This window comes from Perca fluviatilis, chromosome 17 (assembly GCF_010015445.1).
Source record: "Perca fluviatilis chromosome 17, GENO_Pfluv_1.0, whole genome shotgun sequence".
In the NCBI taxonomy this organism is placed as follows: domain Eukaryota; kingdom Metazoa; phylum Chordata; class Actinopteri; order Perciformes; family Percidae; genus Perca; species Perca fluviatilis.
The window spans coordinates 37,136,010-37,162,968 of NC_053128.1; the positions used below are offsets into that span (position 1 = coordinate 37,136,010).

The 26,959-nt window shown below is 40.5% G+C and overlaps 1 protein-coding gene across 1 annotated transcript; it reads left to right on the forward strand.

The window, feature by feature from the left end:
* Positions 1-1,366: 1,366 nt before the first annotated feature.
* On the forward strand, positions 1,367-26,168 carry LOC120545871 (deoxyribonuclease-2-beta-like). The gene is made up of 11 exons (XM_039780496.1): positions 1,367-1,387; positions 1,534-1,628; positions 3,936-4,036; positions 5,384-5,537; positions 7,367-7,451; positions 9,695-9,859; positions 9,947-10,195; positions 10,901-11,060; positions 23,360-23,414; positions 23,564-23,649; positions 26,071-26,168. Exons 3-10 carry the CDS (start codon positions 3,942-3,944, stop codon positions 23,618-23,620), a joined length of 1,020 nt encoding a protein of 339 aa, XP_039636430.1. The 5' UTR covers positions 1,367-1,387; positions 1,534-1,628; positions 3,936-3,941; the 3' UTR covers positions 23,621-23,649; positions 26,071-26,168.
* Positions 26,169-26,959: the final 791 nt, after the last annotated feature.

A 26,959-nucleotide genomic window follows, 5' to 3' on the forward strand; every position in this document is an offset into this window, starting at 1 on the left:
CATCAATATTTAGTTGTCTTTTTGCTTTAAGCACAAGTTTCTTCAGTCTAAAACCCTCTTGCTCTGTAAATTCAGACACCTCTTTTGTGGAGTCTGAGGAGCAGAACAGAGCCAAGAAAGAAAGAAATTCTCTATTTTTACCCCCTGTTTGTTTTAGAAAACTTTAAATTTTTTTCAGCAGTATAGAGATTTCTTTGTTGACTTCTGCTGAAGTTGGGGACTTTGCTTTCATCTGACACACATTCATCACTCTCACTGCCATCCATACACACCTTCGTCACCATCTCCTCACTCACTCTGCTTGTTTTATCTTCACTGGAGGTACTGGTTGTCTTCCTTCTGCGTTTAGCATCCATTTTAGATTTAAATGCTGCCTCCTCCTCCTCCATCACTACCTCCTCCACCTGTTCACTTTACACTTTGTTCAACTGTTTAATTTACCTTTTCATTAACCTCCTCAGTCTGCACCTCACCTGTCTCACCCTCCTGTGTTCCCCTGATCTCACCTGTCTCACAACTCAAAGATCTTCAGTTTCCTGTCCCAGAGGAGAGAAGAAACTAGAACATTTTCACATTTAGCAAGCTGACATCACACAAGTTGACCTGTTTTATCATCAAAAATGACTCAAACTGATTCATGGATTATCAAAAAAGTTGATAAATGTAATGGTTGACAACTAATCCATTAATTGATTCATCTTTGCAGTTTACTGTAAGTCTACAGTAGATGATGTATTAATAAGAACAAGATACCTTATATTAGTACTAGAACATATTGATGTAATTGTGATTACCTTTGAGGTTTGGTTTTGGGGACAGTATGTTTGAGATTCTCCATATTTGAGTAATATGTTGATTATTAGTCTGATAGTTTGTTCTGTGAAAGTTTCCCTTGTTGGTCATATTAACTAAACTAGTGGACTCTTAATCAACACTAACTAGAAAAACCTAACGGGCTCTCTAATCACCTGGGACAAGTTTTGTTTTATACACTTATAATTATTAATTATTTGATTTGATTTGCTGCTGCAACACCTGAACTTCGTCTCAGGGCATCAGTTAAAGTCTCCCAAAGAGAACTCCTCCCTCACTGCCCCTCTGGTTAAACTGATGATTTGAAGCCAAACTGTTTCTGTGAAATCATGTGACATTAAAATCTTCAATAAAAGACTTTACTGTAGTATATGAAGTTACTCCCTCTCTGAGAGAGTTTCTGTGAAATCATGTGACCACTGACCAGACTCCCTCCCTTCCTGTTTGCTGATGATTTGAAGTCAAAGCGGTTTTGTGAAACCAAGTGACCCCAGAGGGTCCTCCTCCCTCTCTGCAGATATATAAACTGCTCCCTGCCGCCCTAACACCACAGACCAACAGACCAACAACACAGGTAAGAACTCTTTGGAACTGGAAATACTTTACAATGATAAGATCGGGAAACACATTAGATATATATGCATGAAGAAAATGTATTTGCCATAACTAATAACTGAACATACTACATTACATTAATATAATTTATTTTCTTTCTCCCAGACAGTTTCTGTAGTTGCTGCATCACCAAGCTTCTGGAACTTCAGATCCATTTCTCTGGACCTCTTTCTGGGTTGACCAGGACTTTAAAAACACAGGTATGGATCACAGGTTGGATGGTTCTGAATCAGTCTTCCTGCTTGTTACATCAACAGGCCTTTCAAAGGTTTTTCTAGAAAAGAAGTAGTAGTAAAGTGTTAATTCCGTTTGATAAATGGCCATAATGTGAAATGTTTAACAGCTCTAACTGTGCTGGACCCTCCAGTCGGTCCAGTGTTGTCGTGTTGTTTTTTTTTAAAAAAAATAATTTTTTTTTTTTTTTTTTTTTTTTTTTTTTTTTTTTTTTTGGCCACAAAATTTTTTAAACCCCTTTTTTTTTTTTTTTTTTTTTTTTTAAATTTAAACCATTTTTTTTTAATTTTTTTTAATAAATTTTAAAAAAACTCATTTATATATAATTATACCTAATTTCTGAGTTAAAAAAGCAGAAATTATGAATGATTTTGACTAACAGTTGAGATCAACAGGAAGGGGGAGTGGTGGGCTGTATGTGTGTGTGTGTGTGTGTGTGTGTGTGTGTGTGTGTGTGTGTGTGTGTGTGTGTATGTTCATCTGCTGTAAAGCACAATAGTGCCCCATTGGACGACCACAAATGCTAAAAAATTTAATAAAACACCCAAAATTCAATGAAAGTAGTGATCAATAATTTTACTTGCGAAGAGCGTCATTGGGAATCATCCATGCTATTTTTGGTTAATTTGGTTGAAAGAAACCCATATTTCTGATAAAGAAACTTTGAAAACGTTTCAAATTTGACCCGAAGACAACACAAGGGATAAGTTTCTAAAGATGGAGTCTAGAGAGAAGTTTCCACATACAGACACCTCTGATGTGATAATGAGAGGTCAGGAGATGCACCACATTTAAATGCATGAGGAAAATGTATTTGACATAACTATATACTGTACATATATAATGTATTGGTTCTGCCTATTCTGTGTCACAACAAATATCAATTCAATTATTCTCAATTATTCTAATATGTTATTTACCTGAGCTGTTGATTTGTTCTGTTAATAAAATAGGATATAAATAATGTTAAAACTGTGTAGTAGTAGTGGTTATTTAACCTGCAAAAGAGTTATTATTAATAAAAAAATCTGAGTTTAATGAACTCAAAAGAAAGTAAATGCTACTGGCACTCAATAGTTTTAAGAAAGTAGAATTTCAAAACTAATTTTAAGTTTTCAGTACTTACTACAATGAACTAATTTGAGCAAATCCACTAGACATCAAGGAAGAAGCCAAGGCTTTTTTTGAAAAATATACAGTATATAAAAAACTTTTAATGCATCTGGCACATTCTAAATAGAAATGAAAACATCTCCAACTTTAAATCAAGTCTACAGCTGTGGTCTACCAAAGACTTCAAAGTTACCATGTCGCGGGGCAACGCGAGACGGCCTCCTCCTGTCTGAACCCGTGAGTCTGAAACATGATAAGCCATGTCTGTATCTCCGAGGTTTCTACTCATCTAGATCACGCTGCTCTTTTACCAGTCAACCTGAGGGAGACGCTAGAATGTAGTCCTCCAACGAGTCTCAGCCAGGCATGAGCAGGAGCAAGGAGGGCGGGACCAGATCTAGAATTTCTCAATGAGGGAGAAAGGGTTGATGCTTGCAGCCCATTTCAGACTTTAATTCTACTTTTTATGTGGGTAAACCATGTAATAAAAAAAGATTATAAAAGAGTAGTTTACATACTTTAAAATGTGTCTGGAGAGGGACTTTAAGTTGTAATGCCCCTGCCCAGACAATGGTTTCTTCTCTGTGGTGTAGCTCCTGTTGAAGTATGATCTGATAAAGTATGACATGGTGAAAATGAACCAGTGAAAGATCAGAATGGAACCAGGATTGGGGATCAGTGTTGGGTGGAGGATTGTTTTGCTGTGTGTGTGCATGAGAGAGAAAGAGAGAATGTTAGTATTTTTTATTAAGACTTTACCTTATGCGATAAGCGTGCTTGAGTATTGTAGATCTTGTATTATTCTTTGATTGCAGTCACACACTTGCTGGTTAAAAAAAAAAAGTAGCTTGTAGAAAAAAATTAAGTTAACATGATGATGTGAACTTGAAGCCCAGTGAATGTGGCGGTGTAACTGTTGCTGTAATTGTGTGTTTTAGGGAGTTATGTGGAGGATTCTCCTGATGGTCAGTAAATGTGGTGGTGTAACTGTTGCTGTAATTGTGTGTTTTAGGGAGTTATGAGGAGGATTTTCCTGATGGTCAGTGAATGTGGCGGTGTAACTGTTGCTGTAATTGTGTGTTTTAGGGAGTTATGAGGAGGATTTTCCTGATGGTCAGTGAATGTGGCGGTGTAACTGTTGCTGTAATTGTGTGTTTTAGGGAGTTATGTGGAGGATTCTCCTGATGGTCAGTCTGCTCTGCTGGAGCGCTGACGGACAACATGTGACCTGCAAAAACGAAAAGGATCAACCAGTGGACTGGTGAGACAACACTCAAAAACTAGAGAATGCAATTTCTGAAGAAATTGTGGTGTGAATTCTGTATGTTGAAAGTCTGACGCTGCACTGGATTGCTGGCTTAAAAGGTGGAGTAGTGAGAATAGTTGAAAAGTGGGAATGAGTTAAATTAGTATGACTGGCATAATAATATATTCATAGTTTCAATTTGGATGACGAAGAAGCTGAAGGAGAATGAATGAGTCTGAAAAGACCGAAACGTACTCCAAATAAATGATTGCTTGCGTAATGGCCAGTGTGTGGGACTTTTTCTGAGCTTCTGATCTCCTACTTTTGATCACATCCTACACACCTGCTCGACAAAAGAGGTGTGCAAAAATAGCTTTCCTATGTCATACAAGTTGATGTCAAAATGACAATATTTTTCACTTTTCTGGACTTTTTATAGAACAAATGATTTGTGGATATGAGGTAAAATGGAATAGAGTATGAAATTATATCAAATTATGGATAATGAAATTAATCTTAATTGCAGCTGTAGTCTGTTGATTATTCTTACAATTAATCAATTAGTCTAAAAATATCAGGAAATAGTGTTTTTCCCTCAATGCAAAGTGACGACTTCAGATGTCTTGTTTAGTCTGAGCAACAGTTCAAAGCCCAAATAAAATGAATTAAACATTATGTAAGGGAATGAAAATCTTCACATTACAGAAGCTGACAGGTCCATATTGGTCCACAGCTGCAAATATGAATGGATTAGTCCTCAACTATTAAATTAATCTCCAACTATTTAAATAATCCATTAATCAGTTTGAGTAATTTTTATGATAAAACAGGTAAACTTGTGTGATGTCAGCTTGTTAAATGTGAATAATTTCTAGTTTCTTCTCTCCTCTGGGACAGGAAACTGAATATCTTTGAGTTTTGAGGACGTCATCTTGGGCTTTTAGGAAACACTGATCCACATTTTAGAGACCAAACAAATCATCCATTCATCCAGAGAATAATCCACACATTAATCCACCATGAAAACAATCAGTAGTTGCAGTGAAAGCCAAACCAAATTAATGTTCAATCAATGTGAGCAACAAAAATAACTAAATTACTTCTCTCAGATCTAATGGTTGTAGTTGGACTTCTGAAGTTTTGACTTCAAGCTTTTTGAGTGTTATTTATGTGCTCTAGCTTTTCCAACATTTTAGACACATAATAATGGTCCAAAATGATGTGAAATTGCATATTTTTTAATTGAAAAGGTAACATTTTCTTGAGGGGTGACCCCTAGAGAGAGACTAGATTTATTGTTTTCTGCTGATGAGTCTCTGTCCTCTCTGCACATTGATGTTTCTCTTCTCTACTCATCATCAGGTACATCATCTACAAGGCACCCGCAGGTTTGGAATATATTTACATTGATTCAGCTGGGAAGAAGAAGGAGACCTCTAAAGATCACAACAAGCTCATCGACCATCCTGACGGTGTCCTGGCAAACACCCTGCGGCCCATATTTACCCCATCAACGGTGAGACTAATGTTTAAACTGCAGCTCTGGTTCTATTTTGATAAAAATGAAACCATGATTTAAACTGATGGATAGATATTATGGTCTGTACTAATTATAAAGCATTAACTATCTTTCCTCAAATATCTCAATGTGCTCTGTTGAAACTGTTCAACACACCACAGGTGAGTAAATATGTAATTGAATAATGAATCTGCAGCGGTAGATTTGGTACCTTGCTGGCAGGGATTGACCATCAGGAGTACCGGGAGATTTCCCTGTGGACCGGTCTATTTGTGTAGGCTGAATGGGCTGTGGCTGCTCCGGTCAAAAACTTATTTCATTGATCAGCCCATAAAGAGAAGAGAGATCACATGATTGCCCCACTTGTGTGTTTTTCATATGAACACTGGCCAATCATATCCTTTGTTGTTGACAGAACAGCCCACAGAGAGGAGAGAGATCACATGATTGAACACTGGCCAATTACATCCCACTATGGCCCACTTCCATTTACATGCAGCAAAGGGCTGCAGGTCAACTGCAACAGTACAACTCTATATATGTGTGCCTGCTCTACCAACTGAGCTAACCCAGCCACAACTTACAGACTTTTTACGTATTTACTATACAAGACATCTTGATGACACTAATTTTTGTCTAAAGTTTGTCTTTGTCTGTGTGTCTTTAAATTAACCCATAAGTCTCTAGTATCATTAACTCGGATCAGTTGAGTCCTAATACAATTCAATCTAAAATGATAACAGCACCACACACAAACCTCTTGCAACATTAGCTACTACTAGTCCTAGCCGTCTTAGCTGCCAAAAGCTTTTCAACTTTTTTACAATTTCATAGGCAACAACAACTCCACAAGTCAACTCAAGTGACTGAGTGAGTAGAGAGACAGTCCGAGATAACAGGTTATAGGAACTTCCAGACCTGCAGACTCAGAGCCGGAAACATTGCAAGCTTCCAGACCATGGGACTCATTAGTCATGAGCACTTGAGTCCTCGAGTCAGTCAGTCAGTTGCACGAATCAGCCGGCTACGTTGTCATGAGTGGTGACAACGTAGAGCGAGTGAAGTCTCTCCTCAAGTCAGGGTGAAAAGCAAATCCAAAACAAAAGCCATTCTTTCACTTATAAAATTAACATACAATGTTCTGCACATAGCCTAGGCCTACTGTAGGTTTGGTGTATGAATGTAGTATATTAAAATGCAATTAGGTCGAGCAGCGAAACATTGCAAGCTCGGTAGACCATGGGACTCATGAGCTCTTGAGTTCTCGAGTCAGTCGAATCAGCCGGCAATGTTGTCATGAGTAGATCTGTAGCAGACGAGCGAGTATAGTTTCTCCAACCACAGACTCAAAAATACCAGATCTGAAATAGTGAGTCTGCACCGAGTGAATCCACAGAACTTTCTACTATGTTAGTGGTTAGAGACAATGGGCTAGGACTGAGTTTCCTTGGCGATTTAGCAATACTGACTCAAGTGACTCGTGCAACCCTGATCAGAATCCTTAAAAGGAATCGAGTTTTCCAGGCCTAGATGACAACATGCCCCACCCTCAACCTTTAGTCATCTGGCCATCAGGAGCCAGGCAGCCTTTTAGACTCAGTGAGACATTATCATTGAGAGAGTATTAGGGGCTAGTATGCAGGGTTCAACATTAACTTTGTGTCCACCATCCAAATGGATAGTGAATGTTAAATAAATGTTTTTGGCTGGTGAGGCCAGCAAATCTACCATTCTTTCTGGATTCACATACACATCACGTACGTCACGTACATCCCAATAATTAAAACATTATAATGTTTCTTCTCTTCATTCTGCATCATTTATAGCCAGACAACTTTGGATTCATCACCTACAGCGATCAACCTCCTCCAATAGGAACAGGTCCTGCCTCTAAGTTTGGCCACAGTAAAGGTGAGTAGAGAAATCATCTCTCTCACAGTAAACATCTCTCTGAACCTCCATCAGGTTTTCATCACAGAGGACAGAGTCTGCTCAGGGTGAATACGTCTCTAGCGACAGTCAACCAACATCGATCAATGTGTAATGACATCACATCTCTGTTATCTCATCAATGATCTGTGACTCCTGTTTGTTCACTTCCTCCAGCTTCTGTCTCTGAATCATTTGAATGAGATCTGTCAGAAAAACGTAGTTTCCCTCCCTGGTCTTGGTGGTGGGTCTTTGGCGTTAGTTACTGACGCACTAAGTTTCCTTCAGCGTCTCAGTCAGACACAGGGAGCTTTCAACTCATTCCAATGTAGTCCCATCAACAGAGATATCTGATGCTCTGGGTAACACTTTGGGTCACTTTCAGGGTGCAGGTTAAACTACTTAGTTAGGGTTAGGGAAAGATCACAAGTTGGATTAAAAATGTACGTTTCAGTAACATGTGGGACATAAACTCTGGTCTCCTGGGTGAAGGTCCTGTGTTGTTTGACCCATCCACCCCTCCGTTTAACTTACAGAAGAATAAAGGAATATTGTATTTTCTAGTGGTGGAATGTTATGAAGAACAAATACTTTGTTACTGTACTTAAGTAAATTTTTCATGTATCTGTACTTTAGAATTGATAGTGCATACTTTTGACTTTTACGTTGTTACTGTACTTTCCACTCCACTACATTTCTACAACGTTCCGTTACATTTTCGTTACATTTTCGACAATACCGGGAAGGTTAACAGGGAAAAAAAACGCAAACGCGAACCCCACTCTCTGGTGTGAAAGTGCGGAATTGTTTGACCCATCCACCACCCCAACCAATCTCCTTGCGCGGATTTTCGGCATTTAATACTACTCGCTACCGAAGACGTGCTGTGACCACGACATATGCTTCCCATTTTAAATACATTACTTTAGATTTCGTCCTGGCCAACACAAATTAAATGACAAAAACGTCCCAGTGAACACGAATCAATAGATTAAAAATGTGACCATTTCACGTACTGCCATGAGACCGGGCTGGATATACAACCCGTATATTTATCTTAAAGGTGCTCTAAGTGATGTGACGCGTATTTTAGGCTACAACATTTTTCCGCTAGCTGCCTGTCCCCTGAACACACTGTAAAAAAACGCAGTCACTGTAGACAGCCCAGGCTCCACAAACGACAACAAAAACAAACTGTGCCAACCTGCACCACCAAACATAACAAACAGTGTTCCAGCCAATAACCGACAAGAAGGAGCTGGTTGAGCCATCACTGCAGCAGCGTTAGCACATAGGCTACTTCCACAATGCATTTTCATGGGCCACAGATGGTAAGCACAATTACATTAACCTAAAACTAACTTAATTAAAAATATCACAGCCCATACTGTTTTTTTTTTTAATTATTAGAATATAAACATTAAGAGAATAAATCGTTATGCAAGTACTTTTACTTTTAATACTTAAAGTACATTTAAAATCAGGTACTTTTTACTTTTACTTAAGTAGAGTTGTCATTGTGGTACTTCTACTTTAACTAAAGTAAATATGTCTCTGGTTATTTGTACTTTTACTTAACTACTGAGATTCAGTACTTCCTCCACCACTGGTCTTTTCCAGAATAAAAGCATAACCAGAATGTATGCATGAATAAACTAGGCTTGGGCGTCTTTAATATTTCTTAAATCATTAATCGTAGTTACTCACGATGTAAACGTAGTTACTGCCGCTTTCAAGTGAAATAAATAAAAAAGCAGAGCGGCTCGTGCTCTAAACACAAGAGCAGCAACAGAGCTCAGTAACATCTGGAGCTGGAGGATCCCTCCATCAGATAACAGAGCTCAGTAACATCTGGAGCTGGAGGATCCCTCCATCAGATAACAGAGCTCAGTAACATCTGGAGCTGGAGGATCCCTCCATCAGATAACAGATCTCAGTAACATCTGGAGCTGGAGGATCCCTCCATCAGATAACAGAGCTCAGTAACATCTGGAGCTGGAGGATCCCTCCATCAGATAACAGAGCTCAGTAACATCTGGAGCTGGAGGATCCCTCCATCAGATAACAGATCTCAGTAACATCTGGAGCTGGAGGATCCCTCCATCAGATAACAGAGCTCACTTTATCTGTTAGAGTGAAATATTAAAACACAGACAGGAATTCACACATTAGGACTATAAACAATCATCAGCCAATAGTTCTGTGTCTATCTGTTGATGTTTCAGGAGTTGTGATGATGAATAAAGACGAGACAGGAGTCTGGCTCTCACACAGCACACCACAGTTCCCTTTCACAAGAGATCAAAATAACTTCTACCCACCCAGCGGAGCAATGAATGCTCAGACGTTTATCTGTGTAACATTCAACTACAACCAGTTCCAACACATAGGTAATGTTATTAGTTACATCTTCATATTTATGTTCTAGTGGTTGATTTGAATATGATGTTAATGTTGTCTTGTTGTACTATTTGAAGGTCAACATCTGCTGGACATCGCAGCTTTCCCGTTTGATCATCATATTCCAGACCGCTTCCATAAAGAGCTTATAGATGTTACAGAGAAAGACTTGAAGAAAAGACCAAAACGTGACGCAAATCAAGTCAAAAATCGGGAGCTGCCATCAGCACTATCAATGTCAGCAGGATTTGTATCAGCTGAATTAATAGCAGGAATAATATCAGCAGGATTAACGATTGAAAGCATTGCTAAGAAACAGTATATGGGTAAGATATCTGATGGTTTGAACCACATTACCTAACTTAGTAAAGACAAAGTTACAAAGAAAAGAGACATTTTGACTGTAGAAATGAGAGAAGCTTCTACTGTAGTTTAACATCAGTGTGTTTATCTTAATGATTGAGTCCAGCCTGGGACTGGTTAGAACTGGTTACATTTAAATGTGTGGAGCTGCTGAAGATCACTGACTTCATGATTCAACAGTCTTCAGAAAGGAAAGCTCCCAGACAATAGCATTGCAGAAAATAGTGACACAATATAAAAGTAATAAATACAACACACAGATGAAAATATCTGGAGGAACGTACACTGTAAATAAATTAATGGCAAACAAAATAATTAAAAGAAATTGTTGAATTAAAATAAGTTAGGTAGAGAGACTTGCATCTATATTTCGATTTGGAGTTGTTTTTTTGGAAATGCAACCTTCCTTAAACATGTGAGATTACTGAAATGTTTAAATATGAAGTTATATGGCAATAAGCCAGAACGTCTGTCTATGAAATATTAAAATGCTATCATCTTAAAACATTTAAAGCCAGTGTGACAATGCTGATTGATTTACCAGACTTTCATTTTTCACTTTGTGGAAGTTCATTCATATCTCCAGCACCAATTACTGATGCATTTGTATTTTTGAATGAGAGTTTTTAAACAACAAAAGTCTCATTCTTTCTTTTTCTCTCTCTCAGACGAGATGGACCTTGTTCTCCTGATCACCTCCACGTTCACTCTTTCTAGGAACAATGAGCCTTGTCTGCCTAACCCTGACAACGAAGCGTATAGAATATTTGTTAAGAAACACATCGTTACCCGGACCTTTGACAGAAGCTCTACCGATGAATGGGAAAGGTGAGTTAAAGGGTTAAAGCTACAGTTGGTAGCTTTCCTAAAAATAAAAAATAAATAAAAAAACCTTTTTCGTCCCACTTGGGGTCCGTTCCAGGAAGGAGGTTTAACAAACTCTGAGTCTAACCCTGATGTCTGAGTTGATTTACCCTGAGATGGAAACTCTGAGTTTTCGGTTCCAGAACAGCTGATTTGAGTTGGTTCAATCAACTCGGAGTATGTTCACTCAGGGTTACGCGCGTGCACATAAGGCAGTATGAATGGAGCCATGATTCTACGATTCACCATGGTAACAACCACAAACAAACGGCTCGCCGGAAATACTCATGCACACAAACAGCGAATTTCAACCATAGATATTAACAGTCTATGGTTTGAACCATAGATATTAACAGTCTATGGTTTGAACCATAGATATTAACAGTCTATGGTTTGAACCATAGATATTAACAGTCTATGGTTTGAACCATAGATATTAACAGTCTATGGTTTGAACATGTGTTTCGTTAAAAAAGCAAGATAGCGGCTGCTGCTGCAAAAGAGAGAGAATTGGTGTTGGAGAAAATTGCTGCTCGAGTCAATGCGTACGCATTAACAGTGTATTAATTTCATATTTAATCACAGTTAACTTATAATATTACTGGTGAAAACTGAAATTTGTATTACACCTATAATTTCATTTAGGTGCAATCCTGCGGGCGAAAAAGTAAACTATACTAATCCCATTCTGAGGCTGCAGCACCATGATCATTAACAGAACTATAATGTATAATGATGTATTTCTTTTTAATGGCTCTACTGTCCAGGGAACAATACAAAAACGTTTAAAAAACGTTTCAGAGCGAGTCACACTTTTCTGACGGCCTACAGTGGCTTTACTATTACAATATGATCCGCTACACTGTTGTAAAGAAAACTGCCGTTTGCAAAAAACGTAATGCAAAGAATCTGCTGGGATGTTAAAGCCTGTCCACGATGGCTGATGTTAGTGATATGAGGACAGATAAGGTATCTACATATCTAATATTAGTGATATGAGGACAGATAAGGTATCTACATATCTAATGTTAGTGATATGAGGACAGATAAGGTATCTACATATCTAATGTTAGTGATATGAGGACAGATAAGGTATCTACATATCTAATGTTAGTGATATGAGGACAGATAAGGTATCTACATATCTAATATTAGTGATATGAGGACAGATAAGGTATCTACATATCTAATATTAGTGATATGAGGACAGATAAGGTATCTACATATCTAATGTTAGTGATATGAGGACAGATAAGGTATCTACATATCTAATATTAGTGATATGAGGACAGATAAGGTATCTACATATCTAATATTAGTGATATGAGGACTGATAAGGTATCTACATATCTAATGTTAGTGATATGAGGACAGATAAGGTATCTACATATCTAATGGACTGTGATAAAAAATACCTCTCAAATTGGTTATGTGGAAATGAAAATAGCCTACATCTAGTTGGGACTCAATACCGACGTAAACTCTCTGTGAATTAATACAGCTTTTTCATCAACGGGATCGTCGACAAAAGGACATGACATGTTTGAGAAAAAAACATTTTATAATCTGCCTAATTTCAACCAATACGTTTTTTTATTCATGCAGATAAAACTGCATTAAAATGCGCCTGATACAGACTGAATGAATGAATGAGGAAATGAGTTTCTCCTCCCTCTGAGAGTGAGGAGAATGAGAGAAACTCGAGGTTTCTTGAAGAAAACCTGCTCCCGACCAGGTTAGGTTCACAGACTCAGTTACCATAGTAACTGACTCCGAGGTTAAGTTACCTCTCTTTCTGGAACGGAAAACCCAGAGTTTCCCTCATCTCAGGGTTAACAAACTCAGAGTTTTCACTAAACCTGCTTTCTGGAACGGGCCTTTGCTAATACTGGCACTATTATAGCCTCTTTCCAACCAAGTAGTTACAGGAACATAACAGTCCACTTCTAAACAGTTCTAATAACTACTCTCCCCCAAAACCGTTTTTTCTATTTGCATTCCCACTGGCCCAGTGGCCATAGGGAGTGACCTTTTCTTATTCTAACACAGCCATCTAACCACCACTATAGCCGCTTTCTGACCGGAGGGACTTTTGCAGATCCTACAACTTAAATGTTCCTAGAACACTTTTTTCATTGTGTTCCCACCGGACAAATTTGGGGATTTTTAAGTTCCTCTGGCCGTATTACGGGACTTTTTTAGCTCCTACTTCAGAGCAGGGTCTTTTCCCTTTTCCTAGGTCTACTCGATTGGTTGAACTTATAAGTCACGCCCACTGCCAACCCGATGATGCAGCGCGCTGCTTGGACTTGCAGACAGAGCAACAGCGGGACATTTTTTAACAATTTCCACCATCTTATTCATCATTAAAGTCACTTCTGACAACGTTTTAGGCGAGAAATGAACTGTTTAGTAGGTAGTAGGCAGTCTTTCGAAAATCGTTGCCAAATTGACAATTTGCTTAAAAGTTTTCGGAGTTGAGAAGCTCCATAAAGTGACGGGACTGCCAGCCGGTGGCGGCCGGGATCGCTTGCTCGCCGGCCGGCCTGTCATCCTGGGACACCCCGCTGTCAGCTGCTGGAGGTCTCTCAGACCGCTCTCGTAAATAAGAGGCTTTTATTTCACCGTTGACAGATTGTTTGAATATCACAACACATGTCCATCATAAGATTAACGGGAACCTGTGATTACTGCCTTTTGGCGTTAAACTAAACAAGAGCCTGCGGGCTTGACAACTTCGCTGGTCGGCCGTCACACACACACACACGGGCCACAGGCAGAGAGAGAGAGAGAGAGAGAGAGAGAGAGAGAGAGAGAGAGAGAGAGAGAGAGAGAGACCCATCTCTTACTTTTTTTGGCGTATTTCTTTTCTGATTTTAATTAAGACCGTTGCTGTGCTTGCATCACTCCCTCACCCCTCATACCCGTCCCTATGGACACTTGTCCAGTGGGAATGCAAAAAGAAAAAAAGATTTTGGGGGAGAGTAGTTTATAGAACTGCTTAGAAGTGTACTTTTCCCCTAAAAAGTACTAGTACTATCCGGTCAGAAAACGGCTTATGTGGAACAGTGGAAAGACTGTGTCCTGAAGTAGGAGCTGAAAGAGTGACAGGAACTGCAGCCAGAGGGACTTAAAAATCTCAAAAGTAGTCCAATCAGAACACGAGAAATAAAGAGTTCTAGGAAAAATTGCAAAATTCCCTCCGGTCATAAAGCGGCTTTATGTGCTGACAGTTGTCCATGAGACAGATGATGTGTTAAAGCTCTTCCTGGTGCTCCTAATGCCATGAGGGAAACAACCAATCAGAGCCGCAGCGTCAATGACATCTCCTCAAATGTTTTCAGAAACATGTTTTAGCTGTAAATTAAAAGGTTTGTGACCCAGCTGCCATATTGAAGTGAAAACAGTTGAGCCAAAACCAAGCACCGCTGAGTAAACTTTTTTTCACTTTCCAGCCAAACAGCAGCCTCCACTAAAATGTGTTGATCAGCCTTGCTCAGTTTGACTGCAGCTCACAAGCTCTCATTGACACATTTTAGATACAAAGTTAGGGCCTACTTATGGAATAAAATAGAAAATTAGGAGAAAATAAAATCTAGACCGGGGACAGGGTAATTTATTGTTTTGTAGTTCATGGTGTTTTATTTTCAGTAGAGGAAGGGGGAAAAATGCTCCCCACAAGTAAAGTAAAGAAGCCAAAAAATGTGCTTGTGGTTTATTATGAACTTTTGTGAATAACAATCAGTTTACAATTTTCTAGTTTGGAAAATAATCAGAATCAGAAAGAAAAGAAGCAAGGAGGTATCCCATGTAACAAGATAATCAGCACTATACACACCCACACAGTCTTAGTAAAGGCCCTGACACATCAACCCGATTATCGGCCGTGTGTTCGGTGTGTCGTCAGTGGGAGGAGCCATCGGTGTAACGTCTAGTCCCTGTGTCAAGTTTCTGTGTTTAGTTGGTTTCATGTATTCTGTTGGTTTTCCATTTCCTGTTTAATTTTGGTAGTTTCTCTGTAGTTTCCATGTCATGTCTTGTTTTACTTCCTGCCTTGTGTTTTCCCGCCTGTGTGATTGTCTGCCCCACCCTGATTTGTTTCAGCTGTTCCTGTGTTGGTGTCACCTGTCTCTTGTTTGCTCATTAGGGCCCGAGCACCGACAGCAGCGAAGGTCCTGTTGAAACTGAAGGAATTATTGTTTCTATTCTATTCTTTCTTTCTATTCTTTTTCCCGTCAAATGAATTGGCTTTTTAAGGGGCTTAACATATTCAAAATCTCACCAAATTTGGCGGTCGCATCAAGTCTGGTGAAAATTTACGTATTTTAATGGTTTTCGGGAATAGGCGCACAAAAATGGCTCGCTAGCGCCCCCTAGAAAGTTAACGTGCAGTGTGTTTAACGTAGATTCACGATACTTGGTACACATATGTATCATGTCAAGATGTACAAAATCAAGCGGACTTCCTGTTGGGTTTAGGGTATGGCTCCAATGAAGTTCTATGTACATCTTGACGTGGTACATATGTGTACCAAGTTTCGTGAGTCTACGTTAAATGCACTGCAGGGGCTAATTTTGTTTAACTTTCTAGGGGGCACTAGCGAGCCATTTTTGTGCGCCTATTGCCGAAACCCTTAAAATACGTAAATTGTCACCAGACTTGATGTGACCGCCAATTTTGATGAGTTTTTGAATATGTTAAGCCCCTCAAAAAGGAAATTCATTTTCAGAAAATAATAATTCCTTCAGTTTCAGTAGGGCCTTCTCCGCTGTCAGATATGCTCGGGCCCTAATAATCTCCTCTGTCTTTCATTGGTTCCACCCCAGACATCTGATGACATATGTGTATGTTTTAATTTTGCTGTTCATAACTGCACTCAGTATGAGCAGAGCTTTCATTTGAGCCTAATATTAAGGCTCTTTGACGATTTTGAAAAATTGACATTTAAAGAGCCAAAATCTTGAATTTGAAGGTCAAAAATAGGTCAAATCAATAAATCTTTATCATTTATGAATTTCTTGACCCAAATAGACTCAGAAACCATGTATTATGCAGCACTGTGGGCAAAACCATTAAAAGTTCATTTCCAGCTAGGCTGATGGCAGCCATTTTGGATATAGGGCTCCCAAAAAATGTCCCCACATTTTTGTGAGGGGCACCCCGGCTAATTTCTTTTTTTAACCTTTATAGATGACAAATCCGGTGAGAAACAAACCTTTCCTCTCCACGGTCATGGAACTGCTATAGAAACCCAACTAATGCTTTGGCAACACAGATGTATTTTTTTGTCATGCCAATAAAAGCAACTTGAAATTGAGAGAGAGAGAGAGAGAGAGAGAGAGAGAGAGAGAGAGAGAGAGAGAGAGAGAGAGAGAGAGAGAGAGAGAGAGATTTGATTTTGCAAAAAATCTTTATTTACATATTTATAATTTGTACAATTTCACAATGAAATAAAGTGCTAATGCATTAAAACCTCAGTATTTGTTTAAAAATAATATAATCTGGTAAAAACTTGCAAAAACCAACTCTTCATCAACAACGGAACAAACCTATCATTAAAAGACCAACGCTGTTTAAAAGCATCAATGTCTCCAATATGTTTATACAGTATAACCTGAACTCTAACCAGAGTCTGGCCCTGATCTTGCAGAGCCTTACTGCCCTGGCCTCCTGCCTATCTCTGTTCTGATGTTGCAGAGCCAGACTTCCCTGGCATCCTGCCCATCTCCGTCCTCCACCCTGTTCTTCCTGCTTATGTAAATCGCCATTTTAGCTTCATCTGAAAAGTAATTTAGGAGCTGCCACTTTCTTGTTGTGCCTTTTTGTAGGCAGCTCCCATAATAAAAACCCTCAGTAAAAACGACATCAAAAAAACTAAAAAACAATGTTAAAAGAGAGAAGATCTCTGAGGGCCCTGTCTTACTCCCAGCGCAATTGCCTTTGTACACCGACGCATGTATCATTTCTATTTTGCACCCGACGCACAGCGGACTTTTCCCTCCACAGACTCACATTGGTAAATTAGGGAATGTATTTGAGCTCCCGGGGGCGGTTCAGCGAAAAGAGGAGGCGTGTTCAGGCGCAAACGTTCCCTGGTGCTATTTTGCAGTTTCAGAAAACAATTCTGCCACAGACCAGGAAAAACCTGGTCTAAAGTCAGTGGTGCTAGTCTAAAGTCAGTGGTGCTAGTCTAAAGTCAGTGGCGCTAGTCTAAAGTCAGTGGTGCTAGTCTAAAGTCAGTGGTGCTAGTCTAAAGTCAGTGGTACTAGTCTAAAGTCAGTGGTGCTAGTCTAAAGTCAGTAATGCTAGTCAAAAGTCAGTAGTGCTAGTGTAAAGTCAGTAGTGCTAGTCTAAAGTCAGTGGTGCTAGTCTAAAGTCAGTGGTGCTAGTCTAAAGTCAGTGGCGCTAGTCTAAAGTCAGTGGTGCTAGTCTAAAGTCAGTGGTGCTAGTCTAAAGTCAGTGGTGCTAGTCTAAAGTCAGTGGTGTCAGTGGTGCTAGTCTAAAGTCAGTGGTGCTAGTCTAAAGTCAGTGGTGCTAGTCTAAAGTCAGTGGTGCTAGTCTAAAGTCAGTGGCGCTAGTCTAAAGTCAGTAGTGCTAGTCTAAAGTCACTGGCGCTAGTCTAAAGTCAGCGGTCCTAGTCTAAGTCAGTAGCGCGTTATTCAGATGCTATTTTAGGGACGCATGCTTGGCCATAATCATCTACACGAATGCAGCAGTTCCCATTTTTGCAAACCATACATGAATACAAGGAAAATATTACTGAAAATGCGCTTCATGTGTTTGGATAGATCAGGAGGAACTTTACAGTACAGTCCTCAAAATGTCCCAGTATTCTTTGTGGCTTGTTGTGTTTTACACATTTCCATGAATCACATGGATGACATAAATGAGGAAATATTAGAGGACTTAAGGAGACGTGATGTTGAACTACAAATCCGCCGTCATAATAGCAATCCGCCATGGAACAAGAGCACCTGCTCTTAAAGGGAATGTGAGATGACGCTCTGATTGGTTATTTTCACGTTACGCCCAAACCACACCTAGCTACTTCAGACCAACCCATTTTAGATTTGCGTCGGGCGCAAGAGTCATTTATCCCGCCGGTATCATAGCAACAGCGGCCGAGATCCGCCCACAAAGCTACTTGCGTTTTGCGTTTCATACTTGCGTGTCAGATTGTTAAAGTAGGGCCCAGAGTCTCTTACACTGTAAAAACACGGTACACAGTCTCTCGAAGGTTACAAAATGGACACTGGGTAAGAACAGAGATAAAGACATTGGAGGTTCTAGCACCATGTAAAATCCTCAGTCCAGCGGTCCGTTTTTGTTTGAGGGGAGGCTTGTATAAAACCCTCCACTAGGGACAGGGCTGGACAAACACAGACACACATTTCTGGTAAAACGTCACTTTATCTGCTCCGTGCAGGGTAGGTTTGCCCGGGCTACTGACAGCTGGCAGGGGGCCGGTCTACTCTCCAAACTCTGGGCTCAGGTAAACCTCCGGGAACGGGTCTGTGGGGTCTGGTCTAGCCTCTCCCCGGCTGTACTCCATGAGGAGTCTCCTCTCTCTCCCACTCAGCTTTTGTGTCCATAGTTCTAGGAGTCTTTCTGCGACCCCGGATGGAGCTCATGCCCAGGAGAAAGCCCAGAGTCCCGGCCCCCGATAGTTCAGGCCTTGCTGCTTCCACAAGCTGCTGCAGGCTCAGAGTCCTGGTCCCCGATAGTTCAGGCCTTGCTGCCTCCACCAGCTGCTGCAGGCTCAGAGTCCTGGATTGGTGTAGGACCAGGGGCCCATTTCAAAAAGCAGGTTTAGTGAAAAGTCTGAATTAGTTAACCCTGAGATGAGGGAAACTCTGGGTTTTCTGTTTCAGAAAGAGAGGTAACTTCACCTTAGAGTCAGTTACTATGGTAACTTCACCTCAGTGTCAGTTACTATGGTAACTTCACCTCAGAGTCAGTTACTATGGTAAGTGAGTCTGTGAACCTAACCTGTTCGGGAGCAGGTTTTCTTCATGAGAGTTTCTCAGTCTCCTCCTTCTGAAACAGCACACTTTCATTTCCTCATTCATTCATTCAGTCTGGATCAGGCGCATTTTAGCGCAGTTTGTTATCGGCATGAATAAAAAAAATGGTGTTGGTTTATTAACCATCTTAGGCAGACTATTGTGGAGGTGTGGAGGGAGTGTGGGGAGGAGGTGGTGGCTCAGGTGAGCTGGTAGGGAGGGACTGATTGTTACAGCTGCAGCGAGTTGTCTAATCTTGCTCTCCCTTTAAAGCAGTAGCGAGCCGGAGCAAGCTCTTAATGGCCGACTGTGAGAGAGGAGACGTGGACACTGTGTGGTGGGCTGGACAGCGCAAGTTTTGCCCTCATGACCGAGAGCCTCGGGCCAAGTGGGAGTGAGGGAGCTCCAGCATCATCAAATAAAGAGCTGTGGCAAATATTCCTCCCTGTGTGTTTGTGGTTATGTGTGAACAGAGGTCTACAGCAGTGGAGCTGCTACTACTATATAAAGTTTTTTTTTTTCTAAAAACATGGCATTTCCTTTTATCGATGATCTTTTTGATGAAGAAGCTGTATTACTTCTGCTTTACTTCGCAGGGTGTTATATGTCGGGAGATATTGAAGCCCCGACAAATTTATTTTTCAAATAACTTCCTATTTGAGTGGTATCGTATTTCTTCCCAGTCAGTTATGCAGCCTAGGCTACATAACCTTATCATCCTCATATCATTAACGTCACCCATCTTGGGCATGCTCTACATCCCAGCACATTATTTGTGTCACATTCATTTTTTTAAAAGCCACTGTATAGCAAAGCGTGGTCAGAAGAATGTGACTCGCTCTGAAACGTGTTTAAAACATTTTTGTAGTGTTCCCTGAACACAAACCAGTAAGAGCCATTAAAAAGGAGTTCCACAGTAAAAAATGATGTAAACCCTTTGAAATAAAAGATTATGAGATATAATTCTGATAATGATGGCGCTGCAGCCTTAGAATGGGATTAGTAGGCGTAGGACCTTTTCGCCAGCAGTATTGCACTTAAATGAAATAGATTATAGGTTCAATACCATTTCACCAGTAATATTAGTCTATACTTATGATTAAATATGATATACACTACGTTGGAATATACGCATTTACTCTAGCAGCAATTTTCTCCCACGCAAATTCTCTCTTTTGCAGCAGCTGCTGTGTTTTTTAACTAAATACATTTTCAAACCATAGACTATATTATTAATTCAGTCTATGGTTCAAATTCGCTGTTTCTGCCAACCTGGTCTCACGCCAGGTCACGTAATAGTCATATTAATTTGTGTACAGGTCCCGATTTTGACGTTTATTTTGTGTACATGCAACGACTTTTGAACGTGTACAGGTCACGATTTTCGAACCTGCTCGGGGGGGACGCTACAACGGGGAAATGAGGACGGGACGGCCCCCCACTCGCAGGACGCAATCCCCGGGCGCAGGGGCACCAAGCAACGGGGAAACGTAATGCCACAATGGGGAAATGAAACGCCACAATAACAGGACGGTTGTGGTTAGGAAAAAATAAACGGGGAAAGGAACCGTCACACGCTGGACACGCCGACGTTAATAACGAGGAAAGGTACTGCAACACGCGGGACGCGATCCCTGGTCTCCTGGGTGAAAGTCCTGTGTTTTTTGACCAATCCACCACCCTGACCAACCTCCCTACGCAGACTTTTGCCTTATCAATACTACTCGCTACTGTTATCGTACTGTTATCACGAAATGTGCTTCCCATTGAAATACATTGCTTTAAAAATCGTAAGCGCCACACGAAAAAAACGACATTTAGGCAACCTGTCCACGACTTAATAGATTCAATAACGTAACCGTATCACGTCCTGCCATGAGACCGGGCTTTCTGCGCATGAGTATTTCCGCTGACCCGTTTGTTTGTGGTTGTTACCATGGTGAATCGTAGTATCATGGCTCCATTCATGCTGCCTTTACACTCAGAGTTTGGTCCTTCCTGAAACGGGCCCCTGTGCAGAGAGTTAGACCCAATGATTTATTAAAAATGTAATAACAATAACTTATAATAATAACTTATTTCACCAGTAAATACAGACACACTTTTACACCGTTTAGCTGTCAGCATTTTAATTGGTTTAATCCAGCTGCTAGCTAACGCTAGGCTAATGTTACCTGCTGCCAAGTGTAGCAATTATCTGTTGACTCTAACGTACGTTTTGGAACATGAGAGAGAAATCCAGGCATTGAAGTGGCACCGAAATCCGCGTAGCTATTCGGTCCGGTAGATACCGGTCGTTAAGGCACCGGTGCCGTATTAGCATTCACATTGAACTAACATTGTAGGCTAACAACACAATTCGCTGATCTTAGCTGACAAGCCGACTAGCCTCCTTATGACCTCATAAGGAAAAGATTCCTGATCGGCCCATCTGAGCTTTCATTTTCTCAAAGGCAGAGCAGGATACCCAGGGCTCGGTTTACACCTATCACCATTTCTAGCCACTGGGGGACCATAGGCAGGCTGGGGGAACTCATATTATTGTTAAAAAACCTCATAAAGTGACATTTTCATGCCATGGGACCTTTAATATCCTGCAGGGTTCCCTTTTTTGGGCAGCAGCGTAACAACCGCCCTGCGGCAGTACGTGGGCATGGAGCCAGAGGCCAGACTGCAGGGCAGCGTGGACCTCCTGCAAATATATGGGCGCCTCAAGACAGGAGTTGGTCTCTGCAGAGACCTGAGGTAGCCCACTCAGGAACTCCTCCTGTAGAGCCTCCTGCTCCTCGTACTCACTAGAGTAGAGAGAGGAGTAAAACTCTACGGCTCGCCTTCAGATCTGCCTCCATGCTCTCCTGCTCTGTGTCTGAAAGCAGTGTGTGGATTACCCGCCTCTGTCCGTTCTTTGTCTCCAAGCCGAAGAAGAAGATGGTCTGGAATCGGGACTGGACCAGTGCACCCTGTACTTTACTGTCCTTTAAAGCTAGTTTTTTTTTATTTTGAAGGCTTCAATATGTCCTTGATCTCCTGTGGACTCAATCTTAATCTCTCTAGTTCCACTATATCAGTCTCCAGATCCTGCATAGATCTGGTGATGTCCCGTGTGACGTTGAGAGTGTGCTCTTGACATAAGAGCTTTATTTCCGTCTTACCATGGTCCCACCACTACCCATGAGACTGCTAAAATCGCCCTTCCTCTGTCTAAAAACACCCCAGAAATAAATAAGGACCTCTCTAATTTTTTTGTCAAAAGTTAAAACCGAGTTAACATGCCAGTAGGCACTTTTATGCTTCACATCCCTAATGAAAACCTGACATAAAACCAAAGAGTGATCAGTAAAAACTGCAGGTACAACATTACACACTTTAAAAATATTAAAATGTTGTTAAATACGATCAAGTCTGGCTGAGGACATCCTACTCTCTCTGAGGTGGGACCATGTGTACTGTCGGCAGTCTGCATGCATCCTTCTCCATACATCCACCAGGCCATGGGTGGAAACCATTCGCCCCAGAGCATGCTGGGTTGGGGCATAGAGGTTAATAAAAACAGCTGTAAAATGATCAAACCGAGCTTTGACTAAAAGCAGCCTCCCCTCGATAAAATGCTTGACCTCCAGTGAGACCGGAGAGAAAGTTCTGGAGAACAGGAAGCCCACTCCTCCGCTCAGAGATAAGAAATGACTCAGGCTGGCTTCCCCCTCCCATTCTCTCCTCCAGTCAGCCTCGTTGCTGCTGTCACTGTGAGTCTCTTGTCAAAATAAAACAATGTGTTTCATTCTTATAGTTTCATAAATACTTGCTCTTTTTTACATCTCTGGGTCCATTTACATTTAAACTCCCTACTTTAAAAACATCCATATTGAGATGTTAAAAACTAAACTAAAAACCAATAAATGAATTAAAATACACTGGAACATTTTCCACCATCAATATTTAGTTGTCTTTTTGCTTTAAGCACAAGTTTCTTCAGTCTAAAAACCTCTTGGTCAGTTTAACTTCTTCTCAGGTGATCAATACAAGTCTTCTAAAGATAATTCCTCCCTCACTTCCCCTCTGGTTAAACTGATGATTTGAAGTCAAACTGTGAAATCACGTGACATTAAAATCTTCAAAAAAAGTTACTCCGTCTCTGAGACAGTTTCTGTGAAATCATGGGACCACCGAGCATACTCCAACCCTTCCTGTTTGCTGATGATTTGAAGTCAACGTGTTTCTGTGAAACCATGTGACCCCAGAGCGTCCTCCCCTCTCTGCAGATATCTATATAAACTGTTCTCTCTGCCTCCCCAACATCACAGACCAACAACACAGGTAAGAACACTTTGGAACTGGAAATACTTTAAAATTATACTATCAGGAGATGCAGCAGATATAAATGCATGAAGAAAATGTATTTGCCATAACTAATAACTGAGCATACTGGCTTAAATTCATATGATTTATTATTTTCTTTCTTCCAGACAGTGTCGCTGTGTCACCAAGCTTCAGGAACTTCAGTGTACCTCTTTCTGGTTTGACCAGGACTTTACCTTTACCTTTAACACAGGTATGTATCACAGGTTGGATGTTTCTGAATCAGTCGGTCTTCCTGTTTATTACATCAACAGGCCTTTCAAATGTTTTCCTAGAAAAGAAAAAGCAATGTTTAAAGGGTGTAAAGTGTTTCAACTGTTCGATAAATGGCCATAATGTGAAATGTTTAATTGTGCTGGACCCTCAACTCGGTCCAGGGCAGTGGTGTAGTCTATGTGATATGCAGGTATTCGCAGTATACCCACTAAGAAAGCTCCAGGATTTCCATAGAATCACTTAAAAAATACCCAATGACACGTAACAACATACTTTCCATTATAGTTTTGATATATTTTAAATTTTTCTTTTTCTTCTTCACATAGGCTAAATAAAGGTATTTCCACATAAATTGGTGCATAAAAGTGTTTCCAAATACAGGAAATAAAGTCTTTGACGCCCAAAACTCTGGACACCCAGACCCCCACTATGATATGGCCCCCCCCCTCCCCCAAATGAGGATTCTGGCCGATATACAATATACTCACTACAATGCATTAGACCACACCACTGGTCCAGTGTTGTCGTGTAGTTGGTCGAGCATTTCAAAGGACTTAACCCTTGTGTTTTCTTCCCGTTCTCCTCCCGGGTCAAGTATAAATGATCACCCAATTCTGTGTTACATCTTCTTAGCCAACTTCTTGCCAACCTATTACCACTTGTTTTACAGTTATTTTTTAATATATGGTAAAAAAAAACCTCATTTATGTAAAATTACACCTAATTTCTGAGTTAAGAAAAGCGATTGTTAAACATACATGTGGCACTCTGAATCCTTAGGAATAACTGTATCTGTGGATGACCTTAGTGACTACCTTACCTATAGGCCAGTTTGCTGATAAAATGTTGAATTAATCTTTTAGGACATTTCTAATTTTTGAAAAAATATATATTAAAAACGTAACCATAATTTGGAGGCCCCCCTGCATTGACTCTGAGGACCCCCTAGGGGTCGAGGACCCCCATGTTGAGCTGATCTAGATGCACGCTGCTCTTTTACCAGTCAACCTGAAGTAGATGCTAGAATGTAGTCACCCAACGAGTCTCAACCAAGCGCAAGCAGGAACAAGGAGGGCGGGACCAGATTTCAATAAGTGGTGTATATATGACACGCCAATTCATATGCTATTGTGGTGTGTTATCAAGACGCATAATCACTTTTTAGCCTGTTTATCAACGCCGTTTGGCCTCCATTGACTTACATTACGTGTCAATTTTCGCCATAGCGAGTAGTATGAAAGGACGGAAGTCTGTGGATGGGTAAAACACAGGACCTTCACCCAGCAGAGCCGGGATCACGTCTTGCTTATGGCTTTTATCAAACCTTTTTTTTAATTATAAAGCCTTCCCCAATGTTCTTTCCCTAAACCCAACCGTTTATTGTTTTCCTAAGCGTGTGACGTTGGTCACCGTCATGTTTTTGTCGTTTTTTTGTGGTACTAAAGCCTTTCCTAATGTTCTTTCCCTAAACGCAACCTTTTGTTCTTTTTTTACACGCGTGTGACGTTGTTCTTGCGATAACACACCACTATGTTTACATCAGCTGTATACAGCGTAGACATACACGTGGATACCTCAAAATGCGTACAGATAACACGCCATTTGGCTTTAGGAAAGTGGCGTGTATGTTTACGCAGTCATGATGCCATGTTGCAATGAGGGACAAAGGATTGATGCTTGCAGCCCATTTCAGACTTTAATTTTACTTTTTATAAACCATGTTAAAAAAATATTATAAAAGAGTATTTTACATACTTTAAAATGTGTCTGGAGAGGGACTTTAAGTAATGCCCCTGCCCAGACAATGGTTTCTTCTCTGTGGTGTAGCTCCTGTTGAAGTATGATCTGATAAAGTATGACATGGTGAAAGATGAACCAGTGAAAGATCAGAAGGGAACTAGGATTGGGGATCAGTGTTGGGTGGAGGATTGTTTTGCTGTGTGTGTGCATGAGAGAGAAAGAGAGGATGTTGGTATTATTTATTAAGACTTTACCTTGAGTATTGAGTATTGTAGATCTTGTATTATTTTTCAAATGCAGCCACACTTGCTGGTTAAAAACAAAAAAAGTAACTGATAGAAAAAGTTAAGTTAATTTCCATCCCTGAAACAGGATGATGTGAACTTGAACCCAGTGAATGTGGCGGTGTAACTGTTGCTGTAATTGTGTGTTTTAGGGAGTTATGTGGAGGATTCTCCTGATGGTCAGTGAATGTGGTGGTGTAACTGTTGCTGTAATTGTGTGTTTTAGGGAGTTATGTGGAGGATTCTCCTGATGGTCAGTGAATGTGGTGGTGTAACTGTTGCTGTAATTGTGTGTTTTAGGGAGTTATGTGGAGGATTCTCCTGATGGTCAGTGAATGTGGCGGTGTAACTGTTGCTGTTATTGTGTGTTTTAGGGAGTTATGTGGAGGATTCTCCTGACGGTCAGTCTGCTCTGCTGGAGCGCTGACGGCAGAGTGACCTGCAAAAACGAAAAGGATCAACCAGTGGACTGGTGAGACCACACTCAAAAGCTTCAACGATTGATGATATTTTTCACTTTTCTGGACCTTCAGAACGCGATGCGGTCTCAACTAGGGATGAAACAATTCTTTGAGTAACTTGAATACTTTGATTACTAAAAATCCTCAATGCAAAATTCTTTGCCTTGAAGCTTCGTTTAATTAATGTAACTAATGTTGTACGGCTCACTGTGTTTCTGCATGGATGATGCAGAAACACATATTACTAGCGCACAACGACAAAGACTGACACATGGATGTACATTACATTACATGTCATTTAGCTGGCTCTTTTATCCAAAGCGACTTACAATTGCTATATATATCAGAGGTCGCACACCTTTGGAGCAACTAGGGGTTACCTGTCTTGCTCAGGGACACATTGATTGATGTATCTCAGTGGGAATAGAACCCAGGTCTCCCACACCAAAGACATGTGTCATATCCACTGCACCATTAAGATAACTGATGCCGCAGATTACAAAATGAAGGAAGACAGCGAAAATAGTGAAGGGTTAAGAGAATGGACAGGCAAGAGAAAACGACAGAAAGTTTGGAACTATTTTAAGCTGCAAACATCCAGTGTACTCATCTATTCCACGGAGCCAACCCAACACAAGGTAGCTGTCTGCTGCTCTCGTCTAGCCTACTAGTCTACAGCAGTGGTTCTCAAACTGTTTTCAATATTGTACCCCCTTTGAATTGCTTTTTTAAACCAAGTACCTCATGACCAGCGCAAAACATTTTTGGTAGAAAAAAAAGTGTATGTATAAAAAGGTACCAT

What these genes read in the sequence shown, in the direction of transcription:
- LOC120545871 (XM_039780496.1), top strand. Translation starts at nt 3,942, where the DNA reads ATGTGGAGGATTCTCCTGATGGTCAGTCTGCTCTGCTGGAGCGCTGAC. An exon ending in CCATATTTACCCCATCAACG is followed by an intron (nt 5,538 to 7,366) that starts GTGAGACTAATG and finishes CATCATTTATAG; the next exon opens with CCAGACAACTTTGGATTCAT. An exon ending in TAAGTTTGGCCACAGTAAAG is followed by an intron (nt 7,452 to 9,694) that starts GTGAGTAGAGAA and finishes TTGATGTTTCAG; the next exon opens with GAGTTGTGATGATGAATAAA.